Source organism: Prionailurus bengalensis, chromosome A3 (assembly GCF_016509475.1).
Source record: "Prionailurus bengalensis isolate Pbe53 chromosome A3, Fcat_Pben_1.1_paternal_pri, whole genome shotgun sequence".
NCBI classification, from domain to species: domain Eukaryota; kingdom Metazoa; phylum Chordata; class Mammalia; order Carnivora; family Felidae; genus Prionailurus; species Prionailurus bengalensis.
This window is the reverse complement of record NC_057354.1, coordinates 66,681,877-66,702,314: the sequence shown is the minus strand read 5'-3', so window position 1 is coordinate 66,702,314 and position 20,438 is coordinate 66,681,877. Positions and strand designations below refer to the sequence as shown.

General features: G+C 39.4%; 1 protein-coding gene across 1 annotated transcript; it reads left to right on the top strand.

Annotated features, from left to right (window-relative positions):
- The first annotated feature begins 1,463 nt into the window (after positions 1-1,463).
- CALM2 (calmodulin 2) lies at positions 1,464-17,087 on the top strand. Its single transcript, XM_043603328.1, has 6 exons — positions 1,464-1,573; positions 7,226-7,256; positions 14,997-15,140; positions 15,236-15,342; positions 15,577-15,712; positions 16,443-17,087. Exons 1-6 carry the CDS (start codon positions 1,571-1,573, stop codon positions 16,469-16,471), a joined length of 450 nt encoding a protein of 149 aa, XP_043459263.1. The 5' UTR covers positions 1,464-1,570; the 3' UTR covers positions 16,472-17,087.
- The last annotated feature ends 3,351 nt before the right edge of the window (positions 17,088-20,438 follow it).

Below are 20,438 nucleotides of genomic sequence, written 5' to 3'. Positions count from 1 at the left end.
ATAATGTCCTCAAGGTTCATTCATGTGGTGGCATGTTGTAGAATTTTCTTCCTTTTCAAGGCTGAATAACATTCCATTGTATGTATATACCACATTTTGCTTATCCATTCTTGTGTTGCTTCCAAGTTTTAGCTATAGCGAATAACGCTGCCTTGCATATGGGCATACCAATAGCTCTTCAAGATCTTACTTTCAGTTCTTCTGGGTGCATACCTAGAAGTGGAATTGTTGGATCATATGGGAATTCTCTTTCAATTTTTAAAGAGACTGCCATACTGTTTTTCCACAGTGGCTGTACCATTTTAGGTTCCCATCAACAGTACACAAGGGTTCCCATTTCAAGGAGTGAACTCTGACAAGTTTTTTTAAACGTCCGTTTAAATCTGAGAGGTTGGAGACACAAATGAGCAAATTTGTAATGAGGGTAAGGTATATTACAGTGACCACTTGGGTGCTTACCCTGTGCCAGAAACTTTAACATTTTACATTAATCTAATTTTCATATTATTCTAATCTTTACGATAAGCTTTTGAGATAACTATTACCTCCATTTTACAAATGAGGCTAAAGATTAAATGACTCCTCCAAGGTCACACATCTAACAAAGTGGACCAACCAACACTTGCACCCAGGTCTGACTCCAAACGAGGACCCTTTATTCCACACTATCAAGGGGCTTTGGGGGTGACTAATCCGACAGAATCTCGGAGAGGTGGTTTCTGAGTGACTTTTCTGGGAAAGGACCCCCTGGTAAGAAAGGCGCATGGCAAATCTAAACGGAAGAGCCTTTCGGATTAGTCTCGCAGCTAAGCAGCTGCATTTATCCTTACCTAGATTTTTATTGGTTTCGTGGAGTAAAATGGAAAACGTGTGACCTCCACGAGGCCGAGAAGCTGAGCGCGGGGTACAGGTTTCCTGGGGTCTTTCAGCGTCATTCTTTATCTGCCTAAGGTGTTTTCGCCTACCCCTGCACAAGGGGCGGGAAAGTGTGTGTGTGAGTGTGGGAGAGAAGGATGGGTGGAGGAGGAAGGTTCTCCAGCCAAGCGCAAGGGAAGCGACTCTGCCGCCTGGCGCAGTTGCCAGGACAGCGCGGCCAGACCAGCAACGGCAGAAGCCGCACCGCGTCCCGGCAGCGGCTGCGAGCTCGAGTGACGCATTGCAGGTACGAACCAGCCAATCGGAGGCCGGCTCAACGATCGTCGGACTACAAATCGCCACCACGATGCTCCTCCGCGCCGCAAAGTAGGGCCCTTCGAGCGCGACTCCACTGGCCTTTTAACGGGCTGGCTGGGGAGTGAAACCCACTCACGTCATTCGTTCGCCCGCTTCCCTTTATCTCTTGCCTCGTCGAGTAAATAACAATGGATAAAGGAGTCTTGAAAAGCGTTAGAGAGGAGGGGGTTGGCCGGGACTCGTTTGCGATGTTCCGTTATCTGGCATGCGGCGGAGGGATCTGGCGGAGGGAGGTGTTTATGAGGCGCTGGGGGCGGAGGAGGAGAATTAGTCCGAGTAGGGCGAGCGAGCTGAGTGGTTGTGTGGTCGCTTCTCGGAGACCGGTAGCGCTTGCAGCATGGTGAGTGCGTCGCTAAGCTGCCGACGCTTGGCCTGAGGTGGGGGGGGGGGGGGGCGAGATTGAAGCGAATTTGTGAAAGAAAGGGAACTCTGCTCCCCCACACCCATCAGGAGTGGTCTTTGCCAGAGAGATGGCGCGAAAGAGACTGGGGGCACCGCGGCGGTTGCGTCGCAGGTGCTCCCCCATCCTTATCCTCCTTAGGGAGGTGTTCCCCGGCGAATTGGGGGCTGGGAGCATTGCCTACGAGGCAGCGAGGCTCCTCAGGGGCTTGGCTGGGTGAGGATCATAGATCCGGGTTGAGGGGTAGCCCAGCACATGGTGGAGGCGAGAGAGTGGAAGGGCGGGGGGTAGGAGGCAAAAGCCTCGGGTCTGGCATCCCGAAAGGTCAGTCCTGGGGTTGGATTCAAAAGCCCAACGGACGGTTAGTGCTGGCGCCAGGAAGCGCCTTTGTCCGCTTACGGCCGCCATGCGCCGAGGGGGCGGGAGGGAGCGCGAGGCCCGGGGTGAGCGCCAGCGCCGCCGTTAGCCCGCATCCCCCGCGTGTCGGTGGAGGGGGGGGGGGTGCCGGGGGCCGCGCGAGTGGGCGCGGCGCGCTGTGTGGGCTGAGCGGGAGCCGCGCGGGGAGCGGCCGGGGGGGCGGGGCGGCGGGGCCGTGGCCGCCGCCCGCTTGACTCGGCTTGCGCCCCAGCTGCTGCGCTGGCACCTGCAGGGCTGCGGAGGTATCGGCCCGCGGCGCTGCGGGGCCCGCCGGTTGGGGATGGGTGGGGGAGGGCGGCCTCGGCAGTTTCCCATCCCCCTCTGGTGGCGAGAAGGAAGCTCGTTGAATCCTGCTCTTTCCGCTCCATTTGGGCTCTGGGCCTTTTCCACCACCCCTGGCTGGACAATTGAAAACAAATTTTTTTTTCTTCTAAGTGGCTTTGTCATTGAAATGAGCTGCATACCTGAAGTCTGTCGCATCCTTACAGTGCGCGTCTTCTTGTTAGAGAAAGTCATCAGCTCCAGCTTGGATCTGAAAGGCGTTTCCTGTTCACCTACGGAAAGCAAGCTTTGGGGTGACTGCGGTTCTGTTGAAAGTCGCTTTTATCCTCCCGCAGTAGTTGGAAAGAGCCAGTGTCTATATCCTATTCTTGAATACTCACGTGCACTCCTAATGTCAAAGAACCACATGCACAGAATTGCCCCCGCTCCCACCCCCTTGAAAATGAGTCGTATTTCCTTGCAGAAATTGCCAGACCATCTTAACGTGCAGTTCAATTCGTTTATTCAGTAATGGGTATCAAATACGGTAGTGATAACAAGAATATACCAAGGGCGGGGGGAGCAGGGAAGTTTAAAAGTATTTTCCCGTCACTTGAGACCGGAACTCCTGGTTTTTTCCTGTGTAAAAAAAAAAAAAATCTAATGAGGGCGGTAATTTGCAATACCTATTTTGTGTTAACGTCTGCCAAGTGGTTACAGCGATGGGTGTGTCCAGAAGGCAAGGTGACATCTTAAGCAGGAGTTGGGAATTCTTGCCAACTGAAACCTCCAGCCTGTATGGGTGTGGGGCGAGGAGTTCGCCTTGGATAAACGAGTGATTATTTAAGTTTGATGTACTGGTTCTGTTGTGATTATTTTAAATTATTCCGGATTTGAATATACTAGTTGAATTTACTCTTCTAGGTGAAACAAGGTGTACATTATATGCATGTAATCAAGATTCTAAATTGTGGGGTAAATTTTTAAAAGTGTTTTCAAATGAATGGTAAAGTTTTTTCCTAATCAGTCTAATCATTGAATCGGGAGCTCGAATGGATTTTCTTGGTAATGCATGCAGTTTGTTATGCATGCACGCTTTCATGGTCCTATGCCAGGGATAAGCTTTTGTAGTTCCTGTTTACACTATTGGTGCGTTCTATTGACCGTCATTGTTATGTAAAATTAATTAGGAAGTTGTCTTAAGGTAACTTCATAATTCTAAAACCTGGAGATTTAAAATTAGGACTCTTATCAATTTATAGAATAAAAATTTGTGTGGAAGCGGAATAAGATTGCTCCCATAGTTCTTGGGTTTATATGTAGTTGATACATGCTCATTGAAAGGGCGGGGGATTGCTTTAAGAAGACTTGGGGCCCAACTGATAACTAAAAGATGTGAAGAGGTAGAAAGTTTTTGTGCTTGTTTAAATAATCATTATTGCATCAATATGCAAGGACATCTCTGTTAAACTGAGGAAATCCACTATGGCCTTGTTAAAATATATAGAAGTTTCTAGATTTAGTTATAATGATCAAATTAGACCTTTAGTAAAGACCCTAATTTCTGTGAAATAATTTGTTCTAGTGGTTTCTTTATATGATGCTACGTAGTACTGTTCTGTCAGAATTATATGTTTACTGAAATAACTTAAAGACTATTTTGATATAGGTAAAATAAATACCCTGACTTCTGAAATGTAGAAAAAACTTAGTAAGCCTTTGTTGTATCTAAGTAAAACTTGGAATTAAGAGGAATGAATGAAACCTAGAAGTTTGTGTTCCGTTTTAAGCCTATGGATTCGTCTATTTATTCAAATAAGAGTTTTGGAGTATTTTTAAACTGCCATTCACTAGATAAGTTCCAAGAGTATCCATGTCTACTTTTGAATGCCACTTAGGAAATGTTTAGTAGGTACATAAAACATTCACTTTTCAGGTCACACATTAGTCTAGATTAGTGTTTCTCAATGTTTACAAATCACCTGTGGTTCTTCAAAATGCAGATTGTACTTCAGTAGGTCTGATGTGGAACCTGAGAGCGTGCTATGCCTGGAAGCTTTCTCTGTAGTGACCAGAACAGTAGAAATTCTATCAATTGTAGAAATAAAGGAGTAAGAACTAGTCATCTCTCTAGTGGATTGTTCTTCACTTTACTGAGATAAACACACATGTTAATGAACTTGAGTTTTCCCAAAAGTATAATTCTTCTCGTTCTTCTAAGAAAATGGCATTCTCCACAGACAGAAATAAGAACCAGATTTATTTGCATGTAGTTGGAAAAGGCTTACAAATTAGAGTGCTAGGGAGTCGTGTATTTTTGCTTTTAGTAGGCCTTAATCTGAATGTTGCTGATAAAGTTTATTTTAAAAGCTTGAACTCTGGTTTAGTAGTAAATACAAAAATTTCTTTAAGTTTCTTGAAACAATGCAAGCAAAATCCAGGAGCACTTTGAAGGCTGAGTAACAAAATGTAATGGCCCCATGCCATCTTGTCATCTTTCTACCTCTAAGAAAACACATTCTTAGAAAAATTCACAAATAAGCTTTAAGGAATAAACTATCAAACAGAATGCCGAGTTAACAATGTAGTGCTTTTAATTGTAAATGGATGGGAAAAGTAAAATTAAGAAAAAAACTTCCATGTGGCAATAATACATTTTGAACTTAACTTTGTAGAAAGGATAAATTTTAAATAGGTATCTCCATATTATGACAAGAGAAGCACATGTGCTTATGTATATTTTGATCCTCCAAAGTATTTCATAAGAAGTAATCTGGTAATATAGACTGGAGTTAAGATGACTGGTATAAAAGACAAAGTATAGCCGGACGAAAATAGACTTCAAAATACCTGCATATGATACAATCTGTGAGATCTTTAATGAAGGCCCTGCTACTGTCTGTAATGAGATGATGATGCCATGCATGTCTGTGTGGAAGTTGACTATAGTCAGGTTCATATTTAACATTGTAGGTTTTTCGATAAGTTAACATAAATAATTATCATTGAATTCTTGGGGCTGGCCCTTCACATAGTTACTTACTGTGCACCATAACCTTGTAAGGTAGGTATTGTACAGATGATATTGACTATGAGCGGTTGAGTAACCTGTCCAAGGTCACATGGCTATTAAGTGGCAAAGCTCTAGGATATTAGTCCGATGACTCAAAACACCATCCTTTTTTGTCTACTCTGCCCTTTCTTCATAAATGATAGAAATCCTGCAAAATGGGATCGGATTAGAAGTAAATCCTTTATAGTCTCTAACAAAGTAAACACCAAGTCAGTGGATTTACTGTGTTTTAAGTCTTAACTCCATAGGGAAAACAACATAGGACTGATTTTGCATCAGATACTTAGTGGAAGATTGGGATTTGGAAGGATAAAAGTTGGGGTTTTTTTCAACTTCTGCATTTGAGCTTAATTATTGCCTCTTCAATTTTAAGATACCAGACCTTTGGCTTTTTTTCTTTTTTTAAATAGAAACCAGTTGAGTTTGCTTTGAGGTCAAATGAAAATTGTTGAGCAGGGAGAGAAACTTGCAAGCTTTCTGGGTCCTTCCCACATTTTGTCATGCTGTCCACTAGAAAAAAATGTGATGCTATTATTCTATATCAAGGTATTTTTTTCCAGAGCTGTGTTCCTTTAAAAGAGTGAAACCAGGCAGTGTTTATTCTTTCATACCAGTAAAAGAATGGATTAATCACAGAATGCTTGATTTCATATGGGTAAGGATATTAGAAGGTAGTTTCTTGTTCTGGCTTCTCAGTACCACATGGGTTGTTTCATGGGTTTATGTACTAGTAAGTGGTGAAATGTTCGAGGATGAAGGCCACATGAAGCACAAGAAGCCTTGGTATTTTTTAGATATGTTTATAAATTATGGTACTCTGCATTTAAAACTTAGAGGTATTGAGTATGTGTAACACCTTTTGTTTAATTCTGACTTTACTAGGTACTAATTTTGTACTCCTCCCAGAAATTTAACCTGAACCTCTTTCCCTATCTGTATGATAAAGAATGATACCAATACAGAGTTATTATGAAGATTGAATAAAAACCATGTATATAATGGACCTTAGCAAATGCCTGGGCATTTTTTTTTTTTTAAGCAAAAATAAGTAACTCCTCTCAGTGTAAAAAAAAAAAAAAATCACAAACCTTAGGTTCACTTTGGGGTTTTAAAAGTGAAGAGAAAATGGATAGCTGGATTTAACATTTAGTAAATAATGTAGTTCGAGTGGTTAGAATCCTGGATTCCCTGCAGTTGCCTGGCAGGTGAGGAGAAGTAAAAACTGGTAGCTTTCCTGTTGCCTCAACTAGGACAGCTTGGAGTTTTATCTTTATAATAGATGGGATTTTCACTTAGTATTTTTTTTTTTTTTTTAAGGTTTGGAAAATCCTTTTCATGTCCAAATGATGTGTTTAACCTTTTATAGGGATAACTTTGAATGTAGGTAGTCCTTGGACATTATTTTTGGTTCAGTGGACATTTCTTCTAATAGTGGTTTTCATCTAACAGAGGAGGTGAGCTTAAGTTTAGGTATCCTAATTTTGAGAAAGGAAATAATGTTTTTGTTGGATTCTATCCTTGCTTTAGAAGAATAACAACTCCATTTAAACTCTCTAGTATTCTAGTATGCCAAATTGCTTTTTTTTCCCCCTCAGTTTTTGTGAAATTTGGACTTCAATATGTATTCTGAAATAATAGCTTGGTTTAAATATTAAACTTGGTCAAGACACTTTCATTTTTCACATGCATTTTCTCTCTCTGTTGCTCATACTAAGGAATGTTAGACTAAATGCAGTTTATGGTACAAGGTGAAACTTGAAAGTTTTAAAACTTGTTTCTTAATTTAACTGCTAATCTGTATACTCTGAAGTCACTTACCTATCTCTGTGATCTCTTTGTAGGCTGACCAACTGACTGAAGAGCAGATTGCAGGTAAGAAATAATAAATTGTACCCATTAGATTTCATTATAAAGTGAATAGCCAACCTCAAAATAAGTTACTTGTATGAAAGAATTCACTTTGGGGGTGCCTGGGTGGCTCAGTCGGTTAAATGTATGATTTCGGCCCAGGTCATGATCTCACAGATCGTGAGTTCAAGCCCCTCATCGGGCTGTCCACTCCTAGCACAGAGTGCGCTTTGGATCTTCAGTCCCTCTCTGTGTCTGCCCCTGCCCCGCTCGCATTCTTTCTCCTCTCTCTCAAAAATGAAGTAAAACGTTAAAAAAAATTATCACACTCACACACACACACACACACACACACACACACACACTCTCACTTTGCTTTGCTCTATGCAGTAGATAGTAACAAATGAGTGTAATGTAACATAGTAATTGAATCTGCTTTGTCAAATGAGAAGGTACGCTTGCCTGTGAAAGATGTATGGGGCTAACTGTAAATAAAGGCAGGTTTTTGGGGCACCTGGTTGGCTTAGTCGGCTGAGTCTGAGACTTGGACTCCGGTCATGACCTCACAGCTGGTAAATTCAAGCCCCGCATCAGGCTCACTTTGGGTCAGCCCACTTTGGGTCCTCTGTCCCCCATCTCTTTCCGCTCCTTCTCCACCTAGTGCTTTCTCGCTCAAAAATAAACATTAAAAAAAAAATTTTTAAGGCAAGTTTTTTGGCTATGTGGGTATATACTTTGGAGCTTGGTGGTGGTGGTCTTTGTTTTTCTTGAAGATTATCTTTCAGACATGAATTCTGGGTAGTTTTTAACACTGCCAACTCCAAACTACTCTTCACAAGAAGAAAAGAGCCAAGTAGTAATTAATAGGTAACTTGAAATGTTGAATCAGGATGGGAACATTGGATTTACCCCAATTTAAAGTAGCTAATTTTTTTTTTTTTAATTTTTTTTTCAACGTTTATTTATTTTTGGGACAGAGAGAGACAGCATGAACGGGGGAGGGGCAGAGAGAGAGGGAGACAGAATCGGAAACAGGCTCCAGGCTCTGAGCCATCAGCTCAGAGCCTGACGCGGGGCTCGAACTCTCGGACCGTGAGATGGTGACCTGGCTGAAGTCGGACGCTTAACCGACTGCGCCACCCAGGTGCCCCTAAAGTAGCTAATATTTTAACCTTAGAATTGCACATGGGATCAATCTGAGATAACCATTATCTCTAGAGAAAGACTTAAATCCAAAAGTTAATCATTCTGTTTTACAAATGTGTAATAAGTTGAATTTTGTCTTAAAGAACAGTAACAGCTATTGAAATGAGCTTTTAAATCTTGCTATGGCAATAAGGGAAATTGTTACGTGAAACTTGTCATGTTGTCTTTATTGATAACATTAAATATTGGTACTTTTGATTTTATTCTAACACTTTGTGATGGCTGGTTAACATCAAAATGTTGGAGAAACTAGCAAAAGATTTTTTTTTCTTTTTAATTCATTGTAGTGTTAAAATGCTTTTCAAACTCTTCCTTTACTTTTTTCAGACTTTTATTTATTTTTTTTAATTATTTTTTTTTCAATGTTTATTTATTTTTGGGACAGAGAGAGACAGAGCATGAACGGGGGAGGGGCAGAGAGAGAGGGAGACACAGAATCGGAAACAGGCTCCAGGCTCTGAGCCATCAGCCCAGAGCCTGACGCGGGGCTCGAACTCACGGACCGCGAGATCGTGACCTGGCTGAAGTCGGACGCTTAACCGACTGCGCCACCCAGGCGCCCCTCTTCAGACTTTTATTAACACAAGTATCAAGCAATTTTAACTACCAGTTTTCCTGGTAGGCAAGAAGTTTGAAGTGTTCCAAATCGCTAAAGCATTTTTCTTTTTTTAATGCTAGAGAAAACTGAGAAGCCCAGTTGGAACTCCACTATATATCCCATTTAAGCCCCCACCAATGTAAACACAAATTTGGAGGACCCAGAAATCACTAGTCTCCTCAAACATTCATCACAAATACTATTTCATAGGACTGTGTAGAGTAGAAAGCTCCTTAGCATTAAGAACCAAATATATAAGTAAGTTTTATTCTTACTTATTGTGTGAATTTGACTTAAATCTGAGAATTGCTTTCTGGGATTGATAAATTGCATGTACTGAGTGCTGAAGCAGTCAAGCAGAGCTTTGGAAATAGTTTCTTTGTTCATTTATATTATTTTAAATGTGTCCGTGAAATGTAAATTACTCTAAAGTAGTGTTGTTGTTTTTAATAATGTCTCCTTTAGGATCTGAAGGGCTAATTAATATTTCCGGTCTTAAATTATTCTCTAATACATTTACCTCCCTGTCTGCCTTTCATTTCTTGGTATTCCTAGTCAGATAGTTATTCCTGCTGTATATAACACAGCATGTTCACTTCAAAATGTATCATTTAAGGTATCTGTCACATACCTGGTGCTCATTATTGCCCTCCCAACCACACATACAACTAATTATCAAAACAAAATACTTTGTTTCTATTAAATAGATGAGGGTCAGTCTTCAAAGACTGATAGCATTTTCATAAAGAATTCTAGCAGTAGTTCACTGGAGCATTCACTTTAGGATAAATGTGGTCTTTTCATTGACTTTCATCATATAATTAAATTTCCAGTGGGGATGGGAGAAAATCTATTTTATATTTTAGATTCTGTTCCTACCCTGCATTTTCCTAGGCTTTTATTTATTTTTATTGTTCTGTTTGTTTGTTTATTTTGAGAGAGAAAACAAGCAGGGGATGGGCAGGGAGGGAGGGAGAGAATCCCAGTCAGGCTCCACACTATCATGACAGCACAGAGCCCGATGTGGGGGTTGAACTCCTAAACCACGAGATCATGACCTGAGCTGAAATCAAGAGTCAGGCGCTTAACCAGCTCAGCCACCCAGGTGCCCCTTCCTAGGCTTTTAAAACCATTCCTTGGACCCCAGGTTTAGTGAACCTTTAGAGAAGTCAGTGCTTTTATTCTACTAAAATAAAACCCTGTGAGATCAGGGACCTTTTTGTTGCCTCTTGTATCCCCTGTGCCTCCCACATAGTAAGGACTGAAGAATGGATACACTTTAAACATGTTCCAGAACACCATCTACTGTATCCTAAGAGTTATTCTGCTTCCTTCGAAAATCCCTTCCTCCTAATTTGATTGTTTTAATGTCCACCTTTGAGGTGGAGGCAAATTATTTTCTTTATCCTGATAAATTGTAATCACTGGGAGCTAGTAACATTTTAGAGTCCTTATCAAAAAATGAAATGTTAACAAGCTTAATAAATCAACATTGAATATACTAAGGTATTTATTAAGCTATTTTTATCTCCATATGATAACCATTACTACTTCAGATTTGTTTAGAAATTCTAACAGCAAATAACTTAATGTAGAAAAAGCATGTTTGTTTAGGTGAAGTTACTGGAATTGTTCACATTACCTAGTCTTAAAAGGCAATCCAGAAGAGTCCAGTGTGACCTTACTAACAAGTTAATTTTGTTGAATGACCCTGCCGTGATGTCAGTTGTTGGTGTTTGACATTTAGGGGACTAATAAGAAAAACCTAACAAGAATTTTTCTTTTTTGAAGTTCCAGTGTAGGGGTAAAACTTACTTGATAAAAATAAGAATCTTAGTTTACGTAGTGCCAACAAAAGTCTGATACATGCCCTTTGTGAGATTATTAAGTTCAGAATTTTCTAAATACTTGGAAGTTGGTAAACAGGCATTTGATTTAAGTCATTCATGGGAATTTCTGTTTAGAATGGTGTACATCTATACATAAAGATAAATTTCTTGTGACTTAAGTTATTAGATGATAGATGCCATGTGTTCAAACCCTAGTAGTTTATGCATTTCTAGTCAGTATTTCTATGTCCTGCTTGGGGCAGGGGGGACAACCTGAGTAAAATGGAAATGTCTTCAAATTCTACTACTTGTGGGATTTATTGATCTGTTTTTGTCATTGAGTCAATCTAGTTAATCTATTGTATGCTAATTTTGTAAAAATCAATTCTTTGCCACTAAGCTTCTGAAACAAGGGGAGTTTGTCTGAAAACAAACAATATTAAATGGAATGGAATTGTCTTGTTACTGAATGTAGTAAATTACCCAACTAGTCAGTGATAACTTGGTCTAAAGCTAAACAGTTAAGAGATTTTAGGCAGAAGAAGGTAATGTGGTAATCTAAAAAAGTAGTAATAGCACCAGATAGTTGTGTGGGTAATTTTATTTTATTTTTTTTTTAGTATTTATTTTTGAGAGAGAGTGAACACAGCGGGGGAGGGGCATAGAGAGAGGGAGACACATAATCTGAAGCAGGCTCCAGGCTCTGAGCTGTCAGCGCAGAGCCTAATGGGGGGGCTAGAACTCCTGATCTGTGAGATCACGACCTGAGCCCAAGTTTGATGCTTAACCCACTGAGCCACCCAGGTGCCTCTGTGGGTAATTTTAAATAAAGAATCCAGTTAGAAGGCTGTTGTAATGGTCTAAGCAAAAGATGACAGGGCCATGAAACAAGATAATGTCTTGTAGAGATGTAAAAGGAATGAAGCAGTATTGAGAGGGAAAGAGTTAAAAATGTCTTCTGCTTGCATTCCTAGGGTTGCTGGGGAATATAGAATTCTTTTTTGTAAGTCTTACTTGGGGTCAGCCATGGGCAATGTCTTTTAGGAAGTCCAAAATAAAGGTACTATAGGGTGAGGAGGGATACATTCTAAGAACCAAGTGGATGCCTGAAACCACTGACAGTACCAAACTCTAGTTTTTCCTATGCACACATACCTATGATACAGTTTAATTTATAAATTAGGTGCAATAAAAGATGAACAACAGTAACAATAATAACAATATGCTGTAATATAAGTTAACATGAGTGTGGTCTCTCATATAGCGTATTCACCCTTCTTATGATGATGTAAGATAATAAAATTATTGTGTGATGATATGAAGTGTAGTGAATGAGGTAGGCATTGTGATGTAGTGTGTTAGGCTGCTATTGACTTGACAGTATGCCAAAAAGATCACCTGTTTCTGGACTGCAGTTGGTGTTGGTAACTGAAACAACAGTGAAACTGTGGGTGGGGGAACTACTGTATTATGTTAAGGAGAGAGACCAGTAGGCTAAAGAAGTCTTCATTATAAGTGGGCATCAATGAAATGGCCAGAGAGAAGAAAAGGGATAAGAAGATTGGTCATATCTACATGTGAGAGAGATAAATGGGAGCAAGAGCCTTTGACAGTGTAAGGTAGGAAGTAAACTGAAGTACTGTTGTGAAAGCCAAGAGAAGTTTAGAATTTTTTCAGTGTTTTGGATGCTGCAGGAAAATGAGATCATCTTTTTCTTGACACTTGTCAGACATAGCTCTGAGTGCTTTATGCTTATCAATTAAATTCATAAACTTAGTAAGTAGGTTCACTTATTCCTGTTTAGCAAAAAGGAGGAAGCTGAGGTAGTAACTTAACTTGCCTAAGGTTACATTACTAGTAAGTAGCAGAGCTGATATTATTTAACCCAAGTGGTTGAGTTCCAAAGTCTGCTTTTTAGTTTCTATGCTATATGGCCTCACATACTTATGCACAGTTGTTCGATTGGGCAACTAGATCGTTATTGGTAGACTTGGCATTTTCAACTGATGAGTGGAGCTGGAAGTAATTGTAATAGTGGATTCATAGAAGAAATGTGAGTGATGGTGCTTCCCAAGATTGGGGGAAGATAAGGGCAGGCACCTAAGAGAAAATACAGGGTTTGAATTTAGTTTTATTTATTTATTTTTAATGTTTATTTATTTTTGAGACAGAGAGACAGAGCATGAATGGGGGAGGGTCAGAGATAGTGGGAGACACAGAATCTGAAACAGGCTCCAGGCTCTGAGCAGTCAGCACAGAGCCTGATGCGGGGCTTGAACCCACGGACTGCGAGATCATGCATGACCTGAGCCGAAGTCGGACGCTCAACCTACTGAGCCACCCAGGCGCCCCTGAATTTAGTTTTAAACTTTAAGACACATGATATATGTTAATGGTGATATCAGTGGAAGAGTAGTTGAGACCAGTGAAGAGATTATGATGGATTGAAACTGGGAGGAGGGGGCGCCTGGGTGGCTCAGTCAGTTGAGCGTCCGACTTCGGCTCAGGTCACGATCTCCCCGTATGTGAGTTCGAGCCCGGCGTCGGGCTCTGTGCTGACCGCTCAGAGCCTGGAGCCTGTTTCAGATTCTGTGTCTTCCTCTCTCTCTGACCCTCCCCCGTTCATGCTCTGTCTCTCTCTGTCTCAAAAATAAATAAACATTAAAAAAAAATTAAAAAAAAAAAAAGAAACTGGGAGGAGTAGGACATGGGATTATATAAGAGGAAGCACACTATTTCTTAAAACATGTCAGGTACACATTTTCAAATGGATAGATATTTTGAGGGAACTTAGCGCTGTGAAATTTGGAACTGCTTTTGGATTTGCATGCTGATGGGGTCTGATACCTTTTTAAAAAGTACCCTACCGGAAAATACTGGTTTTGTTACTAGCTCATTTATATGATCTTGCATTACCAAATTTAATCTCTGCTTTAGTTTATAAAATAAATGATGAAGCCAGGTATTCTGGACTGTTGTTTTTCCAACAGCTTTCTATGTAATCCAGTGGTGAGTTAAAAGGAACATAATTTCACAAGACATCTTAAAGATCTAAGATAATATATTTCACTATATTAAAAGTTTGGGATATTATATATACATATATAAATTTTTTTTTAATGTTTTTTTATTTTAATTTTTTTTTTCAACGTTTATTTATTTTTGGGACAGAGAGAGACAGAGCATGAACGGGGGAGGGGCAGAGAGAGAGGGAGACACAGAATCGGAAACAGGCTCCAGGCTCTGAGCCATCAGCCCAGAGCCTGACGCGGGGCTCGAACTCACAGACCGCGAGATCGTGACCTGGCTGAAGTCGGACGCTTAACCGACTGCGCCACCCAGGCGCCCCATTTAATGTTTATTTTTGAGAGAGAGGGAGACAGTTTTCCGAAGCAGGCTCTGCCCTGATAGCAGACAGCCTGATGGGCCCGAACTCATGAATCCGTGAGACAATCTAATTGACTGAGCCAACCAGGCACCCTTGGGATTTTATATTCTAAATAAAGGTCTAAATTATCTTTGTTTTTAGTAATACAATACTTAGCTAAAACTAACCATTCATATCTTGATCATCCTATTGTTAGTATCATTATAGATTATTTGGTGATAGTTCCTTAGATCTCAGAAAAGGAAACTAGCCTATTGCATATTGTTCTGAAGTTTAAAGTTTTTTTTGTTCTTAAATTAGTAGGTTCTTAAACAGGCTTAATTTTAACTTTTGAGGATTACTTCAGACAGAATGCATATAGTTGCTCTATGGAAACACATGCTAGCTACCATAGTCTTATTTTTCTATTTGGAGCTTCAGTAGAAAATAGAGAAGCTTTGATTCTTTCAATCCAGAATAATTTTGACTCTTATCTGTTCTCGATATTGGAGCTCTCTCTGTAAGATTTTAGGTGAAAAAAATTGCTGATAGGTCAATATGAACAACATATTGGTATGATTAGCTAAAGATGTTTGGAATATCACAGGGTCTTCCCACCTAATTCTTTAGGAATCAAAAGCTGATTTCAGGTGCTACCTCCATATATATCTTTGCTTTTAAGAATTGATTAATTGATTTCATTTAGGAGGTTACTTTTTATTGTTGTTAATTTGTACATTTGGATTGGTCTCTCTTTAAAACAGAATTCAAAGAAGCTTTTTCGCTATTTGACAAGGATGGTGATGGAACTATAACAACAAAGGAATTGGGAACTGTAATGAGATCTCTTGGGCAGAATCCCACAGAAGCAGAGTTACAGGACATGATTAATGAAGTAGATGCTGATGGTAAATTTTTTTTAATTGGGGGTTTATTTGGGGAGGGGGAGTCAGAGGGTTATTTAAATCCTATTGTAATATTTCAACTAAACAAACCATTTCAGGAAATGGCACAATTGACTTCCCGGAATTTCTGACAATGATGGCAAGAAAAATGAAAGATACAGACAGTGAAGAAGAAATTAGAGAAGCATTCCGTGTGTTTGATAAGGTAGGTATTCAAGGATTGGATTTGTTAAATTTTGAGGATGACTCTTGGCAAGAAGGCATCACTTGACTTTGGAACTAAGAAATGGTGATTTCAGTGTAGGCTATCCTGCTTTGTCCTCCGTGACCTTTAATTTATAGTTCAACTATAGATTGTTTTTAGTTGGTATATATTTCTAAAGTGTATTTTTTTCCCTATGAGTCTGTAATTTTACTTATTTTGCTAAATTTTTTCTAGGATGGCAACGGCTATATTAGTGCAGCAGAGCTTCGCCATGTGATGACAAACCTGGGAGAGAAGTTAACAGATGAGGAGGTTGATGAAATGATCAGGGAAGCAGATATTGATGGTGATGGTCAAGTAAACTATGAAGGTAAGTCTTTCACTACCTCCTTCTGCACTTTGATTTTAAGTTATAGGTGTTTGTTAGGTATCTGATAGGTCAAAATTAGGGACCCCCCCCATAAAGATGATAAAATGGGTTTATATATTTATAAACCTTTAGCTTTTCAGAGTGTTTTCTATAGATTAGGCAAAAATCGTCACCTGAGAACTTTTTTAGAACGGTTTACTATTGGTCCTATCCATATACCTAGTATCTCTACATTTTAACAAGATTGCTGGGCAATTTCATATGCACATTAAAGTTTGAGAAGCACTGTACTGCAGACTGCTGAATTGGTCTTTGTATAATGATTGTAGAACAGTTTGAAAATCTTTAAAATTATTTCAGGATCCTCAAAATGAAATTAAGGTGACTTTCCTTCATTGGATTTATTTTTCCTCTAATTCGCTTTAGTATAAAACTGTTTACTTATGCTTCCATTCAAAATTACCATGTTATACCAAACTTAAGAGCAAGAATGCTTCTATTTACAATAGCTTATTAAAAGCATTAATTTGGTTTATTGGTTAGTGATCCTTAGTAATTTTAGTTTATGGAGTTCCAGCCTTGACAGTCTAAGTAAACTAGCTTTCCTCTGTACCATACGGTATTTTTGAGGAAAGAAAGGGGAAATGGAGACTGTTCAGATATTGAGTAATAAGATTGGTTTTGTCAGTCTTTTGCCATTGACACTTTTTGTGTGCTTCTTCTTTTTCAGAGTTTGTACAAATGATGACAGCAAAGTGAAGACATTGTACAGAATGTGTTAAATTTCTTGTACAAAATTGTTTATTTGCCTTTTCTTTGTTTGTAACTTATCTGTAAAAGGTTTCCCCCTGCTGTCAAAAAATATGCATGTATAGTAATTAGGACTTATTCCTCCATGTTTTCTTCCCTTATCTTACTGTCATTGTCCTGAAACCTTATTTTAGAAAAATGAACAAGTAACATGTTGCATGTGGCTTACTCTGGATATATCTAAGCCCTTCTGCACATCTAAACTTAGATGGAGTTGGTCAAACGAGGGAACATCTGGGTTATGCCTTTTTTTTAAGTAGTTTTCTTTAGGAATTGTCAGCATGTTGTTGTTGAAGTGTGGAGTTGTAACTCTGCGTGGACTATGGACAGTCAACAATATGTACTTAAAAAGTTGCACTATTGCAAAACGGGTGTATTATCCAGGTACTCGTACACTATTTTTTTGTACTGCTGGTCCTGTACCAGAAACATTTTCTTTTATTGTTAACTTGCTTTTTAAACTTTGTTTAGCCACTTAAAGAAAATCTGCTTATGGCACAATTTGCCTCAAATCCATTCCAAGTTGTATATTTGTTTTCCAATAAAAAAATTACAATTTACCCAACTGTTGCTCTGAATCTGAGTCATTTAATTAACTTGAGGTCAATTTTGAGAATCAAGTGGGGTGGTTTTTACTCAGTATAACTTAGATGTTTTTATTTGCTTGTGTTTACTCTCTAGATTGTGTTTAGTTTTGCAATTATGATACTTCCTTCAAAAGGCTTAAGTGAAAGATTAAAAAACTTTTTGTAAGTGTATGTAACATGGGAACTGGCATAATGTATGTAGGTGTTTAGTGTTTCCTTACTTTTCAACTTTGGCATATCCACTTGTCCGTATTAACTTCATCCATGCAATGATTTTTTAAAATATTTGTTACAAAAAACAATCCAAAAGAAGGGGAGGGTGTCATTATGCTTTTACTTCTATTTGCTAATGTTTTATTCATAGTGCTTTTTCTTCTTCATAAGGCAAAAGAGAACTTTGGGTGTCCTGCCTATCTGCAACATGTTTTACAAAAAAGTTATCTTTAGGAGTGGATTGGCACTTCTGGTTTTAGTTTTTGCTTGCTTCTAAACCATTGCTTTCTCTATAATCTTAAGCTCAAAAAGTGGTTATCAGGGTTTGTTTGTTTGTTTGTCTGTTTGTTTGTTTTAGCTACCTTTTAAATACTTAATGCAAAATTCCATAGTAAACCAGAGCCAAGATTAAAACATTAAGTATAATTGTTTTCTGATTATTGTAGCCACAAGGTTTATCTTCCCAGGGGGTTAATTCATTTGGCAGGCTATTGCCCATCTTGGACTATTTCAATACCTTTATTCTACCAGAAAATAGAAAAGTGGATGGTTACTGAAGGAAAAGGAAACTAAGTAGGTTTTAGAGCGAAGTTACAGGCATTGATAATCCTAATGGGGTGTTACATTATTACATGCTAGGCAGGCAATCAATTAAATAGAGAGACCTTCATTACATGTAATAATTAAGTGAAAAGGAAGACCAGCAAAGTATTTGGGGCAAAGATTAACATGCCTGGGTGTTGAGTCACAGTAGTCTCCAGTGTATTAAACATGGGCTTTGGCGTTTTATCTCAACAGTGTTCATATCATTGCTGTGTGTAAAACTTGAAGAGGTCAGTATTTTCTAAGCCTCAGGTATTTTGCCTGAAAAATGGGTATAGTTGAGCCAACTGGTTTTTAACTTGACTTTTACAATAACGAAGGTAAAGTACTTAGCATAGTTCTTGGCGTTTGCAGTAAGTGTTCAGTTGATGTTACTACGCTCTTAAACCAGTTATGACTCTAAAATGAGGGAGTTGGTCAAAGTTAATCTTTCGCAGTTCCAACAGTTTTTCCAATCCCTACATTTTGAAGTTTACCTAGGTTAACAGGGTGGAAGGGGACACTATTTAGGGGTACTTTGGTATATCATACTGATTTTTATGTTCTAATCTTCACAAAAGTCACAAAATTGGCATTTTGTTTTTATAGGAAATTGAAGTGAGCAGTTTTATATAATTTAGTGGGTCATGTTTGGCACGTACTGAGCTGGATGCAAATCTCCATTCCACTTCCTACAACAATCTTCTGGAACTCAGGACTGTTTTTGAAAGCTTTAGTCCTATGTTCAAATCTTAACCATATTGCCTCTTTTAGTATCGCAGGATTATGGTAATTGATAATTCTTACCCTAGTACTATCTGTAACATGTTTGCTCTCAGATAATTTTTTTTTTTGAACATTTATTCATGATTGATAGAGACCGAGCATGAACAGGGGAGGAGCACAGAGTGGAGAGACACAGAATCGAAGCAGGCTCCAGGCTCTGAGCTGTCCGCACAGAGCCTGATGTGGGGTTCTAACTCATAAACCGTGAGATCATGACCTGAGCCGAAGTTGGACGCCCAACCAACTGAGCCACCCAGGCGCCCCATGCTCTCAGATAATTCTAACATAAATCATCACTACTGCAGTTAATAAAAGTGATCCATACTTCAGGATGTATTTTACAGAATTTTTATTAAAGATCTGATGCCTAACAGGCACTGTTGACCTCTACTTAGTGTATTCTTGAATTCTCAAATGCATCCTCCCTTTTAAAACTGCTGTTATGATAACTTGAAAATAAATCTTAAAATTTTCTCAGTGATACTGTACAAGACTATGTTTTCTTAAGAGGACATTTTGTTTATCCTACATACTTAATCTGTCTTACTGGTGAAGTCCTGGAAGTCATTGACCTATGCTGTTTCTATTTTTGAGATACGCAAAACTATTTTCTCATCTAGATGTTCTTTTCTATTTCACACCTTGTATGGGTTTCTAGACTTCTCTGTACCTTTCATCATATTCCTTTAGTCTCTAGAGTACCAGTCCCTAGTCTGCTGAGCCAGTTTTACAGGCTCAGCCAAAATAAGAAAGTGAAATGAGGAACAGTGATAGACTTGATTTAATCTCTTAACATTTGTGAAAACCGGTTATTAGCCTTTTGGCCTTATAATTTCAGTTCTTGATTTCAAACTTGATGCCTGGTTGTCCCCCACCCCCACCCCCACCCCCTTGCTTTTAGTGTTTTGTTTTGTTTTGTTTTAAGGCTCTGTTGAGTTTAGAATCCCAGTATTTTTGGTAATGTTTGTTTATTTTTGAGAGTGTGCCTGTTTATTTTCAAGAGAGAGTATGTGTGTGTGTGTGTGTGTGTGCGCGCGCGCGCGCGTGCACGCGCTTGCGTGAGTGGGGGAGGGGCAGGGAAGGAGGGAGACAGGATCCCAAGCAGGCTCTGCACTGGCAGCAGAGAGCCCAATGTGGGGCGCAAGCCCATGAACTGCAAGATTGAGATCAGACGCTTAACTAACTGAGCCACCCAGGCGCCCCATAGAATCTCAGTATTTTGAGAGATGGAGTCTACTAGTCTCTCACAAAAAGTCACCTATAGAATCTTAGGCCCTGCCTCAGAATCTGAATCTGTATTTTCAGAAGATCCCCAAACGTTTTGTATGCACATTATTACTGGAAAAGCACTGTGCTAGTCCATCCTCTGGTTTTATTTAATAGGCAGGGAAACTGGTCAGCCATATATATTCAAGTATTTTAATCCCTCCTGTGTTCAGAAGACTCAGAATTCAGACAAAAACCTGTGTTTGGGACATGTTTAAAAATTAGGGGAGCAACGATTTGTCAGAATGAATTCTCCAGTGAAGATAGGCACATGATGCTTTGGGGTATAAGGGATTAGGCTAAGGAGGACTTCCCAGAGGAGTTGACTCTTGAGGTTTGTCAAGTTGTCAAAAAGGAATAAATAGCGTAAGGGGAGACAGTGTGAAGATGGCATATTTGGGATTTCCAAGTATGTATCTGAGCGTGACATTTTAATGAGGGAAAGGAGATGAGGCTGGATTGTGAATTTTGCTTTTGTCCCA